This window comes from Hipposideros armiger, unplaced genomic scaffold (assembly GCF_001890085.2).
Source record: "Hipposideros armiger isolate ML-2016 unplaced genomic scaffold, ASM189008v1 scaffold_3, whole genome shotgun sequence".
In the NCBI taxonomy this organism is placed as follows: domain Eukaryota; kingdom Metazoa; phylum Chordata; class Mammalia; order Chiroptera; family Hipposideridae; genus Hipposideros; species Hipposideros armiger.
In genome coordinates this window covers 7705968-7721537 of record NW_017731353.1, presented here as the reverse complement: position 1 = coordinate 7721537, position 15570 = coordinate 7705968, and the positions used below count along the sequence as shown (strand labels likewise).

At 57.8% G+C, this 15570-nt stretch overlaps 1 protein-coding gene across 1 annotated transcript in view; it reads right to left on the bottom strand.

The window, feature by feature from the left end:
• The window catches only part of OLFM1 (olfactomedin 1), a 37469-nt gene extending 25032 nt beyond the window's left edge, over positions 1-12437 (bottom strand). Inside the window, exon 1 of the mRNA XM_019639753.1 lies at positions 12005-12437. Within this exon, the coding sequence (XP_019495298.1) occupies positions 12005-12070 (66 nt within the window). The 5' untranslated portion in view covers positions 12071-12437. The remainder of the gene's footprint in view (positions 1-12004) is intronic.
• Between the last annotated feature and the right edge of the window lie 3133 nt (positions 12438-15570).

Below are 15570 nucleotides of genomic sequence, written 5' to 3'. Positions count from 1 at the left end.
CCGCCGGGAAGGGCCGCCCGGCTCTGGCTCTGAGCGCCGCGCGGGCTGTGCGCGGGGGCCGCGGCCGGGAGGCGGGGACACGGCCGGGCGGCGGCCGACGCAATCTGCCCAGGAAATGGGTGGATTTTTCCTCTCCGCTCCGGCTCCGCGCCGCCCCCTGGCTGCCGGCAGCGAGGTCTGCAAACCTCAGTCACCAGGAGACGGGATGGGGTGACTGGGGAGGAAAGACACGCCGCCGCCCCCTAAATCATAAAAACCCTCGGGTGGCGCGGCGGCCTTGGCTGCACGGATTGGTCGCCGACCCCCATCCCCACCTGCGGCCGGGCTGGGAGGGGCCCGGGCACGCTTCGGAGACCACACTCTCCCCGGCGCCCGCTCCACCCCGGGGTGGCTCCAGGCTGCCCGACAGCCCAGAGGGCGAGCTCTTGGCCGGCTCCGAAAGCAGCCCTTCGGGGTCTCCAGCCCCAGCGCTGGGAAAAGCCCTCCTGGGAGCTCTGCAGACAGGTGCGCTAAGGCCTCCGGGAGGCAGGTCTCCTGGCAGGTGCCGGCACCCACCTGTGCAGGCTCCTGGGCGCGGGTGCAGGAGCTGGGTGTAGGTTTGGGGTTCCCGCATCCCAGGAGGGGAGCTAAAAGGGTCCCACCCACCCATGAGCAGACCTCCGGGGTCTGTAGTTGGGGGGCAGGTGTGGAACCACAGTCTTGGTGCCCGGGCAGAGAGGCAGAGCAGGCCGGCACAAGCCCCCAGCCCTCTGCAGCCTCAGCGCCAGGACACATGTAAGTCTCCTTGGAGGCACAGGCCTGACTGGGTCGAACACCTTAATAGGGCTTATCTCTTCTAAATGTTCTCAGCCATTTGGGAAGGACCATCCTTCATTACTTCCTACACTCTCTTCTGCCTGGGTGAACATTAACCTCCATTCCTGGATGGGCACTGGGAGGAAGCAGCCAGCCTTTGCGATGCCCAGCTAAGATGGACACCACCTTCCTAGGACACCACCTCTCTGTTCCGTCCCCATTTGCAGAAGGGGCTCAGTTACAGCCAGAATGATCTTGGCCTCAGTGCTGGGTGTGAGAGCCTCCAGCTGCAGGGGTTTCTCTGATTTGTTTTCATGATTTAATCCCCAGGATCTGTGGCAGCTTCTGGGTAGGATGCCAGGAATTCCAACTGTTGGGGAAGGGCGCCATCTCCCAGCGCGAGCTGGTACTGCAGACTGCGCTCAACCAGCCGGGCCACGTTACACCTGAGGGTGCTGCAGACGGCGTTCACCCCGCCGCCGAGGCTCCTCCCCTTTCTCTTTCAATGCACATTCAACACGGATTCAGGGACACAGGCCGCTCACACCCGCTTCCCACTGCAGAAGGGCAGCAACCACTTATTTTGTTGGAACAAATCCAGCTCAATCCAATCTACAAAGCCCTCAGGCTGTCCATCTCAGAAGCTGCAGATATTTAATTCCTACTAAGTGCATGATGTGGGGTACAGCGTGCTGCAGACCCCAGGTCAGAACCAAGACACAGGATAGCGTGTGCTGTGCACCCAGGACAGAAGCGACGCCAAGACAATAGTAGCAGATTCCTGGGCACCTTCCGTGGCCGGGCACGGTGCGTGAATAAACACTTCCTCACAAGCAACCCAGTACGTGCCAGAGAAGGGATCTCAGAACAGTCACTGCATGCACACACAGTGGTGCTGGGCAGCCTGGGCTCCAGCCCTGCCGCTGCCACTTACAGGCTGTGAGACCCTGGCCAAGGTAATTAGCCCTCTGTGCCTCAGTTTCCCCATCTCTAAAATGGGCTTAATAACAGTAACCTTCCTGTCCGAGCATTGTGGGGATTAAATGAGTTAGTGCAGGAGCAGGCGTGCCACCCACTGGTGGCGCCAGTCCTTGTCATCCCCACTTTGCAGAAGACCAAACATGCCCAGAGGGGACCCTCTGCCGAGTGATAGGCACCAGAGCAGGATTCAGTGTCTCTGGGGACCTCTGCAGCACTCTTAAGAGCTGCTTTTGCCTCAAGACCATGGACAAGAGATGCTGTGGATATGGCTGTACACGTGTGGGGGTCCAGTTAGATGTGAGAACGCCTCCCAGCTAGGTGCTGGGAGGGCGACACCCCAGATGGGCAGATACAAAGCAAAAACTCCTACTTTGAAGAACTTCTGGTTTGATTTCATGTCAGGAATGTCCCACAAGGACTTCCAGTTAGTACTTGAAATTTGAAGAGTGCTAACTTGGCTGGCTTCTCGCTTCTCAGCGGAGGAAAAGGAAATCCAGGTGGTTTTCAACAGCGAGGCTGGATGCTGCTGGGGAGCGTCTGGGGGAGAGGTGGGTGCGCTGCCATCAGCCCCCGGCCCAGGGACTCTCTCCGACCCTCTAGGGAACAGGCAGTTAGGGCCAGCCTGGGGGTTTGAAACCCCTTATATTTCTCCTGAGTTTGCGGTTGTGTTGGGGAGCCAGGCAGGACTTACGCATCCTCTCAGGGGCGGCTGAGAAGCGGCCTTTTAAACGTGGCTTTGGTGGCTGCGGTCACCCTGGGCTTGTCAGCTGGGGCCGGCACCTTGGAGCTCCTCTGCCTCCCGGGGACCTAAGCTGACCTGAGAGCCGTGGGAGGAAAAGCTGACTCACACCCCCCCAGGCTCCCTTTAAATCCTGGGCTTCATTACTTGTCTATGTTTATAGAGAACTGAATGGAGACACAGCTCTCGGCCCCTCCCTCCCAGATGGGGTGTGTGGACAGGGCAGGGGTGTGGGAGGATGCGGCCAGCGATCGCCGCCCAGCGGGAGCCTGCGCCCTGCTGCTGTAACCCACGGGGAGATTCAAGGGAATCACTTCCAGCCCCTTCTAATGTTGAAGTAGAGTCCTCTCCAAGGTCTGGACTCTGATTCCAGAGAAGACACGCTGCTTTTAGCGCATGTGAGAGGGTAATCTGAAAAGCCTCGAGCCAGTGGAGTTTGATTGAGGACACTGCGCAGCATTTCCAAAAGCAAACTAGGGATTGCTGAAGAGTGAAGGCATTTGTGTTAAAGGGTCCATGGCATTGGCCAACACTAAATGTGCTTAAGGAGGAATGTAAATCCCAATTTCTACACAGCTTCTCTTTGCAACTCTGAATCACTCATTCCAGTGATTGAGCAGGTATGTGGCCCAGCCACCCTCAAATTAAGGGCACGATGTCCCTTTATCCTTACAGATGCCCATGGGGCGCTGCCATTGCCAGCTCCACCTTAAAGGTAGGGGCTTAGAAAGATGACAAGACCTGTCCAATGTCACCTGGTGAGCGGGCTATCCAGGGCCAAGCTCTGCCCTTGAGATGCATGGCGTCTCAGTCAGCTCAGCTGCTGTAACAAAATTCCACCGACTGGTGGCTTGGAAACAACAGGGATTTATTGCACACAGTTCTGGAGGCTGGAAGGCCGAGGTCAGACACCGGCGAGGTCACGCTGTGGTGACGGCCCTTTTCCAGGTTCACAGCCAGTGTCCTCTCGCTGTGTCCTCACAAGGTGGAAAGGGCCAGGGAGCCCCCTGGAGCCCCATTAGAAGGCACTGAGCCCATTCGCGAGGACGCGAGGACAGAGCACTCCCAAAGGCCCCACCTGCTAACTGCCATCATCTTTGAGGGTTCGGGTTTCAACATAGGAATTTTGGGGGTACAAACATCCAGACCACAACACATGGCCGCCAGGAAATCTCACAATCCTGGGAGGAGCCACAGGCGCCTGCACGACTCCACAGTGCACGGCGGCCCCGCACACGCACTTCTGCCGGAACATTCCTAGGCCCTTGTCGCCCACGCCCGTGGGAAGGCTGTGAGCCGCCCCTCTCCGCATGGTTCCTGGCTCAGGCCTGCAGTGCTGGGTCACCTATCGTGACGCACCGGCCTGGCCAGGTTTCCATCCTCACACCAGTCCACTCCATCCTTGACCTTGGTGGGCTCTGTGCAGGTTCACCAGCACGCAGGCAAACACAAACGGCAACCCCCACGGCCCCAGGTTTCACGACTCTCAAAATGAGCACTGACGTTACGTAACTGTGGGTGCGTCCTGCTGCCTAAAAGGAACGGGCACACACGGGGTACTGGGGCAGGACCCAGGGAAGCCCCCCGACAGCCGTGCCACACATCTGATGTCTCCATTCCACAGACAGAAAACCGAGGACCTTGGGGTGGGAACTTGCCCAGGTGGGGCCAGTCCCCCTGCTCCTTGGCAAAGGGACATCTCTAAAGGACAAAGTTTGGATACCCTTTTGCTATTTAAAAATATGCATATTATCTTCAAGCTATTTGTACTTGGAGGGGGAGACAAAGGAGGGAAGAAAGAGATGGAACAGAAAGAAAGGAGAGGGCGTAGGAGAAAGTGGGGGAGGAGAGAAGAAAGGTAGCAAAGGGGGGCTGGGAGGAAGAGGGGAGAGGAAGGGGTGCCTCGTGGGGCTGCTCTGCTCCACCGGCCCTGTGCGTGCCCTGTGCACCCCCTTCCTCTGCTGGGGAAGGACATTCTTGGAGCAGGAAGGACTGATCTCGAGCCAGGCAGCTTGGGAGGAACCTGCGGTGTCCTGGACTCTCTCCCAGCAGCCATGCAGGACCACCACGGGCAGTCCCATCCAAATGTCCCCTTCGTTACGCCCCCTCTGTGGCCCCTGGGTCTACACAGGGCGGATGTTATCATCCCTCGCGTCCTTCCCGTAAGAGGATTTTCCTTCTGGCCGATCGCCGGGCGCCTTGCCGTCGGGCTTGGCTGTAAGGCCTGACATTTTGGCCAGAGGAAGGCGAGGGGACAGCTGCCACGTCTGAGCAGAAGCTTTCAGAGTCACACGCATCCCTGTGGTGCTCCGGCCATGAGGAAGACACATGGGCCAGAGCTGGGCCAGCCTGCCTCGGGCGGCCCCTCTCCACCCTGGCCCCCTCGCATAGCCTCCACTCCCACTCTGGAAAGTTCCACGCTGCCTTCATAACTTGCCTCAGACCGGCTCATGTCCAGACCATGAGGCCACAGGTCCGTGTTCTCTCAATCGTCCAATAGAAATGGGTCCCATTCTGGGTGGCACTTTGAAGAGCATGAGGAGACAATTCAGTGGGCATATCACCCTCTGGGCTGACCTGGCTTCGGGCGCTCCACAAACATGACCGTTTCTACTTTTCAGGTGAGGAAGCTCAACACATCCAGCTGAGAAGGACAGTCTGCTTCCTGCTGAATAAGCAATTGACCTTGACGTGAATTAATTGATGCCGACATGCATGGGAAGGGGATGTCGTTATACAACATCCACTAAGAGTCCGCTCTGGGGTCCAGCTGGGGAAGCAGGAAATGCCCAGGATGCGGCATTTGGCCAGAGCAAGGACTCTGGTGCTGGCTGACTCTAGAGGCTGAGTTTCTTCTCCAGCACACACTCTGCCCTCAGGGCCGTCACCACCATCCCACAAGGACGAGGGCCCTGCCTGCTGAGCCGGACTTGGCCTTGGAAAGCTTCTCAGCCACCTCCACCAAAGGCTGCTGCTGTTTCTGGGGAAATAGCCTGTTTTAAAGTCCCAGGAGTTGCTTATGGAGAAACTCAATCAATACCACTCACGGACGCCCTCTCCCCAATTGCCACCACCCCTGCGTCAACAGGACGAAGCTTGGATCAGCTGCCGGGAGCGGAGCAGAGCGCGTGGGTGCCTTGGCAGGGCAGGGGCACAGGGACTCAAATCTGAGAGCCCAGCCGTTGACAAATGGCCAGCTTTGCATCTTTTGACTCCGGCTAAGCTGTCAGACTTACAACCAACACCCTGGGGTGTTGAGTGAGTTATTTATAATATTGGGTTGTTGGAAAAGTCATGACGTATTTTTTCTGTTTTTTGTTGCAAAAATGTGTCATGGCTTTTCCAACAACCCAATATTCACAGATACATCTCTGCCTTTACTTCGACCCTCAGACACCCTAAGCATCACCTGCAGCAACTGGGGGTCGCCTGCTCTCTGGAAACCCCTGTGACAGCCACACTGCTCGCTAGCGTGGTCTCTGCTGGGAGGTCTGAGCTCCGAGGGCATCGCGTGTGCTCACTAAAGCCTGCTGGGTGGACTGAAGAGCATTGGGTGAGCGTCTCCAAGGCGACGCTGTTACCTGAGCACCTGCATGTGAACAAAGGCTGGGGGTTTAGCAGCCTCCCATCTCTCACCTGGGCTTCTCACAGTCACCTACTCTCCACCGACCGCCAGCCAGATTGAAATGTCATTGAACTGTGCATAAGGAGTGTATGGCCAAATTCCTGTTGCCCGGATCAGACCGAGCAGGGCCCACGTCTTCTAAACACTGCTCGAGAGCAAAGGCACCATCACCCACTGTCACCAAGGTGCTTGTCACGAGATCTAACCTGGGTGCATAAGGAGGAGACGGTGTCAGCAGGGCCTTCCTTGGACCCGGAACTGCGAGCTAAGTACAACTGGGTCCTGTTTCCAACTTCCTAGATGTCCGTCCCTCAGGGGTAAAGGGCCTTGTCCGAGGTCACCCATCCTTAGTGGTCGGAAGGAAGTACCACGTTCTGACCCTGTCAAATGCCCCTCCCCGTGCCCTTCTGCTCTACTAAAAGCCAAGCTTCAAGGTCAGTGGCAGGCGAGCACGTGGCCACACAGCTAGAGGGACAGCTGAGCCAGCCCTCAAACACACCTCTCAAAGCTCAGCGTGCTGTGGCTTCTTTTCTGGCTCTCAGTGACACTGAGCCATTTCTCTACTTTTGATCTTTCTCTCTGTCTTAACGAGAACATGAACTCAGGTGTCTTGGGTGTCAGACAGACCTGAGACTGCACCTGGCCTCTGTCCCTTGCTTCTGGGCCATTAGGCAGGTTCCTCACCGCCCCCCACCCCCCAAACCTTGGTTTCCTCGTTTCGAGAATGAGGATCATAGCACAGGGTGTGGGGACTGTCAGGACACGACCCAGATTAAGTTCCAGGCAGGGAGTTCGACATGTGGTAACACTCAGAAAACACGAACTCTCGTTACCGCTTTTATCCCTCACTGCCTCACGCTCCTGGCGAGTTGCTTGTATGTGTAGTAATCTAGAAACGAAGCGGTGCGTGTCTCGCTTCCCACTCTCCCCTCCCCTTGCCATTCCCACGCGAGAGTGACCCTCTGGCTGCGGGCACCAGAGTGGGAAGTGAGCCCACAGAGCATCTTCCAAGCCGAAAACTGGCTCCCTCCCGTGAGCCCGGCTCTCCTCGCCAGGCGTCTAATTCAGTTTAGCTACTAATTAGTTTTGTATTACTTTACACGCTGATGTTAATACTGATTACAGGGCCTGATAACTTTAGTAATAAATACCACCCAAGGCAGAAAATTACCGTTTTTTTTTTTAGGAAAGACTGGAGTCAGTGGAATAAGAAGCAAATTGCTTTCGGAGATGACGCAGCTGCTGGGGTTGAGGATTTACAGCCTAAGTTGGGAGTGTCCCTCTCCTGTGGAGTCCCCCAGGGCAGTGGCCAACTGCTGCATGAACACGGAATAAATTCCACGCGTTCTGAACTAACCGGTTCAGGAAAAGACCCCGGAGCTCCCCGAACCCCCACACCCACACCCACTACCACTCAGTGTCCAGGGCAGATGTGGACCTAACGCCAGGGGAGGCGAGGGGCTGGGGCAGGCGGACAGGAAGTCAGTGGGTCATCCGGCCTGAATTTAGGCTCGAGCATGTGACAAAACGTGGGTGTTTGATTCTCGTTATGTTTGTTCAGGGGAGTGGGTTGGGGTCTTCCACTGTAGAGCGAACTGAGTCTGAGGACGAGAGAACAGATTTGCAGTGATGGGCCTCGGCGGGGTTCTGAGGGGCGGACGCCCCGCCAGACCCTCTGGAACCCCTGTCCTATCCACACTCAGCACCCACCACACCTCCCCGATGGGAGCCCAGGGTTTGCTCACCTCGCTACTCAGGCGCCTAGACCGGCAAACAACTAATCAAAGTCGGACCCAAGCACATAGCAGTCACCCCATAAAGCCTGAAGGCAAACGGCAAGCACAGCTGGCACTCAAGGATGCTCTGTGCTCACATACAGCTGGAGCCCCAACAGGGTATCGGGGGCGTTATGTCATTAGGAAAGGCCACGCCTGGCTTGGGGTTAGCCCAGCTAAGGAGAAGGGCTCACGTCACTCTTCTTTTTTTAGCTGAGCCCTCCTGCCACCTGTGGGCAGCTCAGCTCTGGCTGGGAATCGAACCGGCGACCCTGTTGCTCAGAGCTCGCACTCTTGAGCGAGCTCTTAACCAACTGAGCCACTCGGCTGGCCCCCGTTTCACTGTTAAATAAAAATCCTCAGCACACCTTTACTGAGCCCTGGATCTGAGCACCAAGGTGTTCCCCGCCCGTCCCCCCTCCCCCTACCGTCCGTCTTCGCTTCGGCCTCTGCGTGCAGCCCCCCTTCTGCCCACCTGTTCCTGCCCCATCTTCCTGCCCCGGCTCACTGCTGGACCCAGCTGCAACCTTGGGGCTCTGCTCACACGTCACCCTTCTCCACGGCTTCCTCCAGCTCCAGAGGCAGACCTCCCTGGGATCCCACTTGGTGCAGACTCTCGTGCCTCTTCAACAAATAATTACGGCGGGCCCTCTAGGGTTCCCACAAAGCCCGTCAGCCCGATGCCAGATGGCGAGGCTCGGACTAGCTCAGCACTGTGAGCCCAGGTTTGACAGTGTGAAACCCGACCAGCTGGCATCCCAGAACTGGGTGAGGAGAGAGGGATGGGGGAGCAGCTGGAAGAATGGGACTGGGGATCGTAGTAGGGAGACTTCCTCCAGAATCATCTAGTGGAATCTCCTTGTTCCGAAAGGTGGGAGTGGCGGCTGCGAGGTCAAGAGCCTCTCTCGAGGTCACCAGACAGTGCCTGGGAGCTCGCGGTGAGAATAAAGGCAGCTGGGCTCAAGGTCATTGCTACAGAGCTTCCCAGCCCTTTCACACCATCACACACAGGGAACGTGCTTCTATCTGAGGTGGGCCGGGAGCTTGGGGAGCCCTAGCGCTGCCCAGGCACCCCAAAGAACAGAGAGACCTACTCCTTCCTGTTCTGGCTGGGAAACTCCATAAAATGCTTCTCAAGGAGTGTGAAACGTCAGCCTTTATTGAAAATCACAGAGCAAGATCAAGTAAAACATCTTTCTGTCCGAGGTCAAAGTTCACCTGGGCCCACAAGCCTGGCGCGTAGTAGGCCATCGATCAATAGTTGGCATGTGACAGAGTGGCTCATCGTAAGCGAGCCGTCAGGGCAGATGGGCTGGCCACGTGCTCCGCTCCCACCGCCTGTCTGCCTGAGCCCTCCCAGAAGCATTCAGAGCATGCAGGTAAAAGCCGTATGTCCCTCACTGGGTCCCAGCTCAATGCAGGCTAATCCGTAAGCAGAGTGACTCTGGACCCGCGCGTCCCTCGGAAGGGCCCTGAAAGTGAGGACGTGGCTGTGGGAGCAGTTTACCTAAAGTGGAGAGGGAAAGGGTGGAGGGAGACATACCACACAGCTCAACCACCAGCGAGAGCTCTGTTCTCCCTCCCCTGAAGCCCAGGGGTAGTTCATCCATTTACAAAGGTAAGGCACATCCCTCAAGGGACCCTGTACTGTGGCCCCTTAGCGTCGAATCACTTTGGGATCAAGAAGCAAGATTCTTGGGCACGGATGTCCCCGCGTAGCTCTCCGATTCAGAGCACCCCAGTCCTGCGTCCACACCCACACCCACTCCCACTCCCAGGCCCCACCCTAGAAGGCGCTGCTAAAGGCAAGACGCACCTGGCCCAACCCCAGGGGGTGGGGACAAAGGCGGCCAGGGTCTCTAGAGCTGGTGGCCAAACCAGCCACTCTCTGACCCCTTATGGCTGGAGCGATTTCCGCTAGTTGAGCCTTTCCTCTAAAATCTCACCACAATTAGGGACAACAGGCCTCCCATGGAAGACTCTGAAGGCTCAGAGGCGGCACAGGGAGGGGAGGGCCATCCTCGCGCGGTGGGGCGAGGGGAGGGAGGCGGTATCTCCTGGCTGGCTGGCCGCCCTGAGGGACATGTTCCCCTGAGCTCCCAAGCTTTGCTTCGGGGAGAGGAACCTCCTAAAGAAAACATTTCCCGGGGAGGGTAGCGGCCTGGGGAGCTGACCAGGGTCCTGAGCAGACAGTCGGGATGCAGGGCAAGGATGCAGGGGTGTGAGGGAGAGGTGTGTGTGTGCGCGTGTGGTGTGGTGTGTGTGTGTGTGGTGTGTGTGGTGTGTGTGTGTAAGTGTGTCTGTGTGTGTGTGTGGTGTGTGTGTGTGTGTGTGTGTGTGTGTGTGTGTGTGGTGTGTGTGTGTGTGGTGTGTGTGGTGTGTGTGCGTGTGGTGTGTGTGTGTGTGTGGTGTGTGTGTGTGTGGTGTGTGGTGTGTGTGTGTGTGTGTGTGTGTGTGTGTGTGTGAGAGAGGTGTGTGTGTGTGTGTGGTCTGGCCGAGGTTCAGATGGCCGCCACTGTTAGGGCGGATGGGCAAACGCTCTCACCACTGAGACAAAGCTTCCAACTGAAGTTGAACCAAAAGTTTTTTCCAAGAACAGGGGATTTTTTAAAAGACGTGAGGAGGAAAGCCTCTGGAGAGACGCACCCTGTGGTCTGGGAACGGCGGCTCAGGGTGCCTGGAGTAAGAGGACCCTTAGGCTGGGAGGGCCCTCGGGGCTGCCACTCGCAGGGCCACCCAAAACCAGCCACCTCTTCCCCAGAAGTCTGTACAAGGCGCAAGCTGTGACCGGGTACCTGCCTGGCTCCTTTCTGCTCGTGTGTGCTCACGCCTGTGGGGTGTGAGTGTGTGTGTGTGACTGTGCACGTGCACACATGCACCTGTCCACCCGCAGAGCACAAGCCCGCCCCTCGGCCAGGCCTGCCTGGCCGCCGAGAGAACTTCTCCCGCAGATGCCAGCTGCACCTCTTCAGGGCCACTGGCCATTGTCTGCAGCCTCTGAGGTTAAGTGGGACAGTGCCACTGGGCTGAGGCTGCACTTCCCGGGCAGAGCCAAGGAGTGGCAAGGGCTTCAGGCAAAACCAGGAAGCTTGTACCAGAGCCTTCTCTCCTGCGATCCACCCTGCACCCTCTCTTCTCTTTTGTTTCTTCTTTTGTTCCGAGAGGTGGGCATCTGAGGCCTGGGGCTGAGGTGTGGGCTGCCCTCTCACTTTCCCGGGCTTGCAGCTGCCAAGGGCCGGCCTCTCAGCTCAGAGCACGGCACAGTGGCACCACCGAAAGGGCGTTTTAATGTCACTGCCGAGCAGCCTGGCTCCCGGAGCTAACAGGCTCTTCCCAACACCATGGTGCCAAAGCAACACCGCCAGCCCGACGCTCACAGTCAGCCCTCCTCCTCCCAGACCTGCCAGCTCAGAAACACATTTTTAAAATGGAGAATACCAGCGGGAGACAGGCTTTCTATTGATACATTGTTCGGGGGATGATAAGCCCACTCGAAAAGCCCAGCGGTCCCCACACGCACACGGCAGCTCGCCACTCACACTTCATGCTGAGCATGTGGCCACAACACCCCCAGGCCCTCCACACTGAGCCCACAAAACACCCCAGCCCGGCACACGCCGCCTGCCCTTCCCGGTCTCGGTGGCACAACTGCCACCGCCTGCTTGGGGAGCTCCAAGGGCAGCGTTGTAACCAAAGGCAGGGACGTTGCCGAGGAGCGGGGTGTGGGGGGTGGGGTGGGAGTTAGGTCAGGGCTACCTCTGAAAATCCCGGGGGCTTAGACAGCCTGCTCTGTCACCCTCAGATGACAACAACAGCCAAAGGACCCCCTGTGCTGCCACTGGAACTTCTCGGCAGGGAGTAGGGGGCCCGCTGTGCAACCCCCGCTGGGCCAGGGCTGGGGGTCCTGAGAAGCTCGGCGCCAGTCTCGGTCCGTCTGCACCCCACCTCCCTCCACCCCAACCGCGGGGCTCGGGCGTCGGGGCAGGGGGCGCCGGCTGCGCGGAGCTGCTCCCCGACTTTGCCGGGCTCCCCTGGGGGCCGGGCGGGCGCCTGGCACGCACGGAGGAAAATGGCGTTGGATGCACGTACTTGAGTGAGTTCGGTGCCCATCAGGACGAGGAAGAGGAGGCCGAGGAGCTTCCGGGCGGGTTGCATGTCTCGCTGCCACCTCCAACGCCCTGGCGTGCAGGAGCCTGGTGCTCGCCGGCGGCGGCGGGGACGCGGACGCGCTCCCGGCTCTGCTGGCTCCGCGGCGGCACCTGGCCGTGTCCCCGCGCCTTCAGCACCGGGAGCCGGCGGCGCGCGGGGTCTGCTGCGCGGAGCCTCCGCTCTGCATATTGATCGGTCCCAGCTCCGCGGCCCGGGGCGGGGCGGCCCCTCCCGGCCCCTCCTCCCGGCCCCCCGCGCCCCGCTCGGAGGCGCGGCTCGCGGGCTGGTGCCAAAAGTTTGCTGGGAAGGGGCGGGGGCGGGTGGCGCAGAGGGACCCGCGCGCCACCGTCGCGCGCGGGAGCGGGGAGGGCGGCGGCCGGCGGGGAAAGCAGGCTGGGACAGGATGTGACATCAAACAGGCGGGGGAAATTTAAGTCGCGGAGAAAACTCCATCCTGGCCTGCAGCTGCCGCTGCTGCTGTCCGGGCCCCTGGGATCTGGGATCGGGGCGCAGGGGCGGCCAGTGCTGGGGACCCTGTGGCCTCCAGACGCCAGGAGCGGGCGCAGAGTGCGGAGCTGTGAGTGGCAGCTGGGGCGCAGGCCCAGGACGAACGTCTTGGCATCGCCGTGAGGTGTGGAACAGAAGAGCGGAGCGTGTCCTCAGAGGTCACCCTTTACTGAGAGAAACTGAGGCTCTGACCCAAGAAGGGTGTTCCAGGGCTGGGGGTGGGGTGGCGGGGGGGGGGTGCAGAGCTAGAAGGCAGCTTCCCCCAAGAAGCCTGCCTGCTGCAGGCACCTAGGAGAGCTGCTCACCAGCCAGGCGGTGGGCGTCCAGGCGCCCTGAGCCCGGCCCACCCTCCTACGTCCAGGCCTGGAGACCACCTTCAGTTGGTGTGGCGGGGCGGGTGCTCCCTCTCCATGTCACCCTGTGCTCTCCTTTCAGATGCACTCCCAGCCGGACATCCAAGTCTTCGACCACAGGGGTTTGTCCTGGGGGCCGCATTTTCCATTTTAATTCCTCACTTGGGGAGAGAAGTCCCCAAGCACCTTTATTTTCTGAGTAGATAGGGTGGCGGTCGTCATCTAGAAGCATGTCCCGTTGTTTAGCGCTCAGTCTTTGGAAAATAAACTCTATAAAGAAACTATCCGCCAGCAAGAGTCTCCCAATAACCACAGGAGGCGGAGCTGCAAGGGAGACGGGGCCCAGCCCTGTCACGTCACAGAAGGGGACACTAGAGCCTTGGGGCGGGGTGGAGGGGAACTCATGTCAGGTCACGCAGGGAGCCCTGAGCAAGGAGAAGATGCCAGCTCCTGCAGGGTCGCCATGCCACCCAGCACTGGAGGAGGCACCTTCTGGGTGTTGGGTGAGGGAGCTGAGCAAGTGTGCCTTGAGGAGAACAGATGGCGGTGCAGCGGCCATGCCTTCCCTTTCTGAGGGTCTGTCCTCTGAGCCCCAGAGGGCAGAGCTGCCCCGATCGAGACGCGAAGGTGAGCTGGACTTTCAGGGGTGGGCTTCCCACCTGGGAGGATTTCAAGCACAGAGTGCCTGGCGGTTTGCCCTCAGCCAGGGTGGACCTGAGGTTCTGAGATGGGAGAACAGGCGAGGCGAGCAGTGGGAGCTCTTTTTCTCTGTTTTTCTCTGCCCCCTCTTCTGTTTTATTTACCGGGGAGCGAATGAAAGAAAGCTGTTTGTAAGCCCTAGGGCCCCTGTGAGGGCTGAGAGGCAGCGAGGGATAGACAGAGAGCATTCCATTTGGAGCATGACTCTCTTCTGAGTCGTGGCTCTCAGCCTCAGTTTCCATTTCTGTAGAATAGGAACGAGTGGTGCCAGCACTGCATGTCTTGAGAAGATTCAGTACAAGAATGGGTAAAAACATCTGCACACTGTATTTTAAAATCTTCGATGAGAAACATTGAAAGAACTGTGACGAAGTTGCCAAGAGTGAGTTGAGCGCCTTCGGCACGCTGGGCACCCCACCTCAGTTTCTCCCTCAGCCTTGGCCCTCTGCCGCTGTCCCCTGCAGGAGAGGACAGAGGCTCAGCCTGGTCGCGGAACTGGGATGCAAAGCCTGGTCCTGGGGGCTTTGTTTCTATGCGACGAAGAGGAAGCCGCCTTGATTTCCTCGTGTGGACTGAGATCTAACATCCAACTTTAGAAGGATCGTCTTTGTTTTCAAACCCGCTTCTGGGTTCACACCCAGAGGCAGTGGAGCAGAGTCTGCAGCAGATGTTTGCGCCCCCACGTCCATCGCAGCGTCATGCACACTCGCCCCCAGATGGAAACAACCCAAGTGCCCGTTGACGGGTGACAGATAAACAAAACGTGGTATGTTCACACAGTGGAGTATTATTCAGCCTTAAAAAGGAAGGGAATTCTGACCCATCTTACAACACGGGCGGACCGTGAGGACATCATGCTGAATGAAGCAAGCCTGTCACAGAAGGACAAGTGCTGTGTGCGTCCCCTTACAATATGTGGCACCTACAACAGGCAGACTGATAGAGGCTGAAGGAACTCCTGGGCTGGGGTGGGGGTGGGAAGAAGGGGGAGAGATTAGATTACTTAATTTCTGTTTGGGGTGATGAAAAAGTTTCGGAAATAGACAGTGATGATGGTCGCACAACATGGTGAATGTAATTAATGCCACTGAATTGTACACTGAAAAGTGGCTAAAATTTTACTACGTGTGTGTGTGTGTGTGTGTATAAATAAATAAATAAATAAATATTTATATATATATATAATTGTCTTACCACAATTGAAAGAAATAATGATATATTATACCAACAACCTTTGATTTGTACACTTTAAATGGGTGCTTTGTCAGGTATGTGAATTATATCTTAAGAAAGCTGATTTAAAAAAATTACAGACTCGTTATTCTATCACTTTAAGGAAACACGATACAAAGGAGAATGCGACAGCAGGAGCCCACCACCCAGTACAACCAACAGTGTTGTCCCTGGGTGGTGGTCACCATGCAGACATCTTTCTGTGCATGTGCAGAGGTTGTACAATGAAGACGGGCCCTCGAAACCTGAACCCCGACCCTGTGACGCGAGCAAGCCGCCTTGTGCGAGTGGGGTTGGTGAGGCCAGGCCTTCCCTGCCCGCGGGGCGGAGTGAGAGAGCCACAGCCGTGGAAATGCCAGGACAGTGCCTCACGCGTGGCAGTGAGGTTGTCCCTCATGTGCTGTGCAACTCAGAGACCCCAGGTTGCACTTGAACTTGACAGAAGGACGGGACACCAAAGCGAGATGGAAGCAAGTGCTAACTACAAGCTCGTTTATCTTCACTGCACGGGATATTATCTCCTAGAAGAACCTTCTAATGTGGAGAAAGAAAGCCCAGTAGACCGCTCGCCGTCAGCCTCAGATGTGTGTCTCTCCCATTTTCACCACGTCGGCCACGTTCTGCTCAGAAAGACGGGCGGTTTTCGTGTCCTCTTCCTCTGGCCTCTCCTTTCCCATCTCTGCATGTTTAGTGCTTATTTTATTTTCACATTGT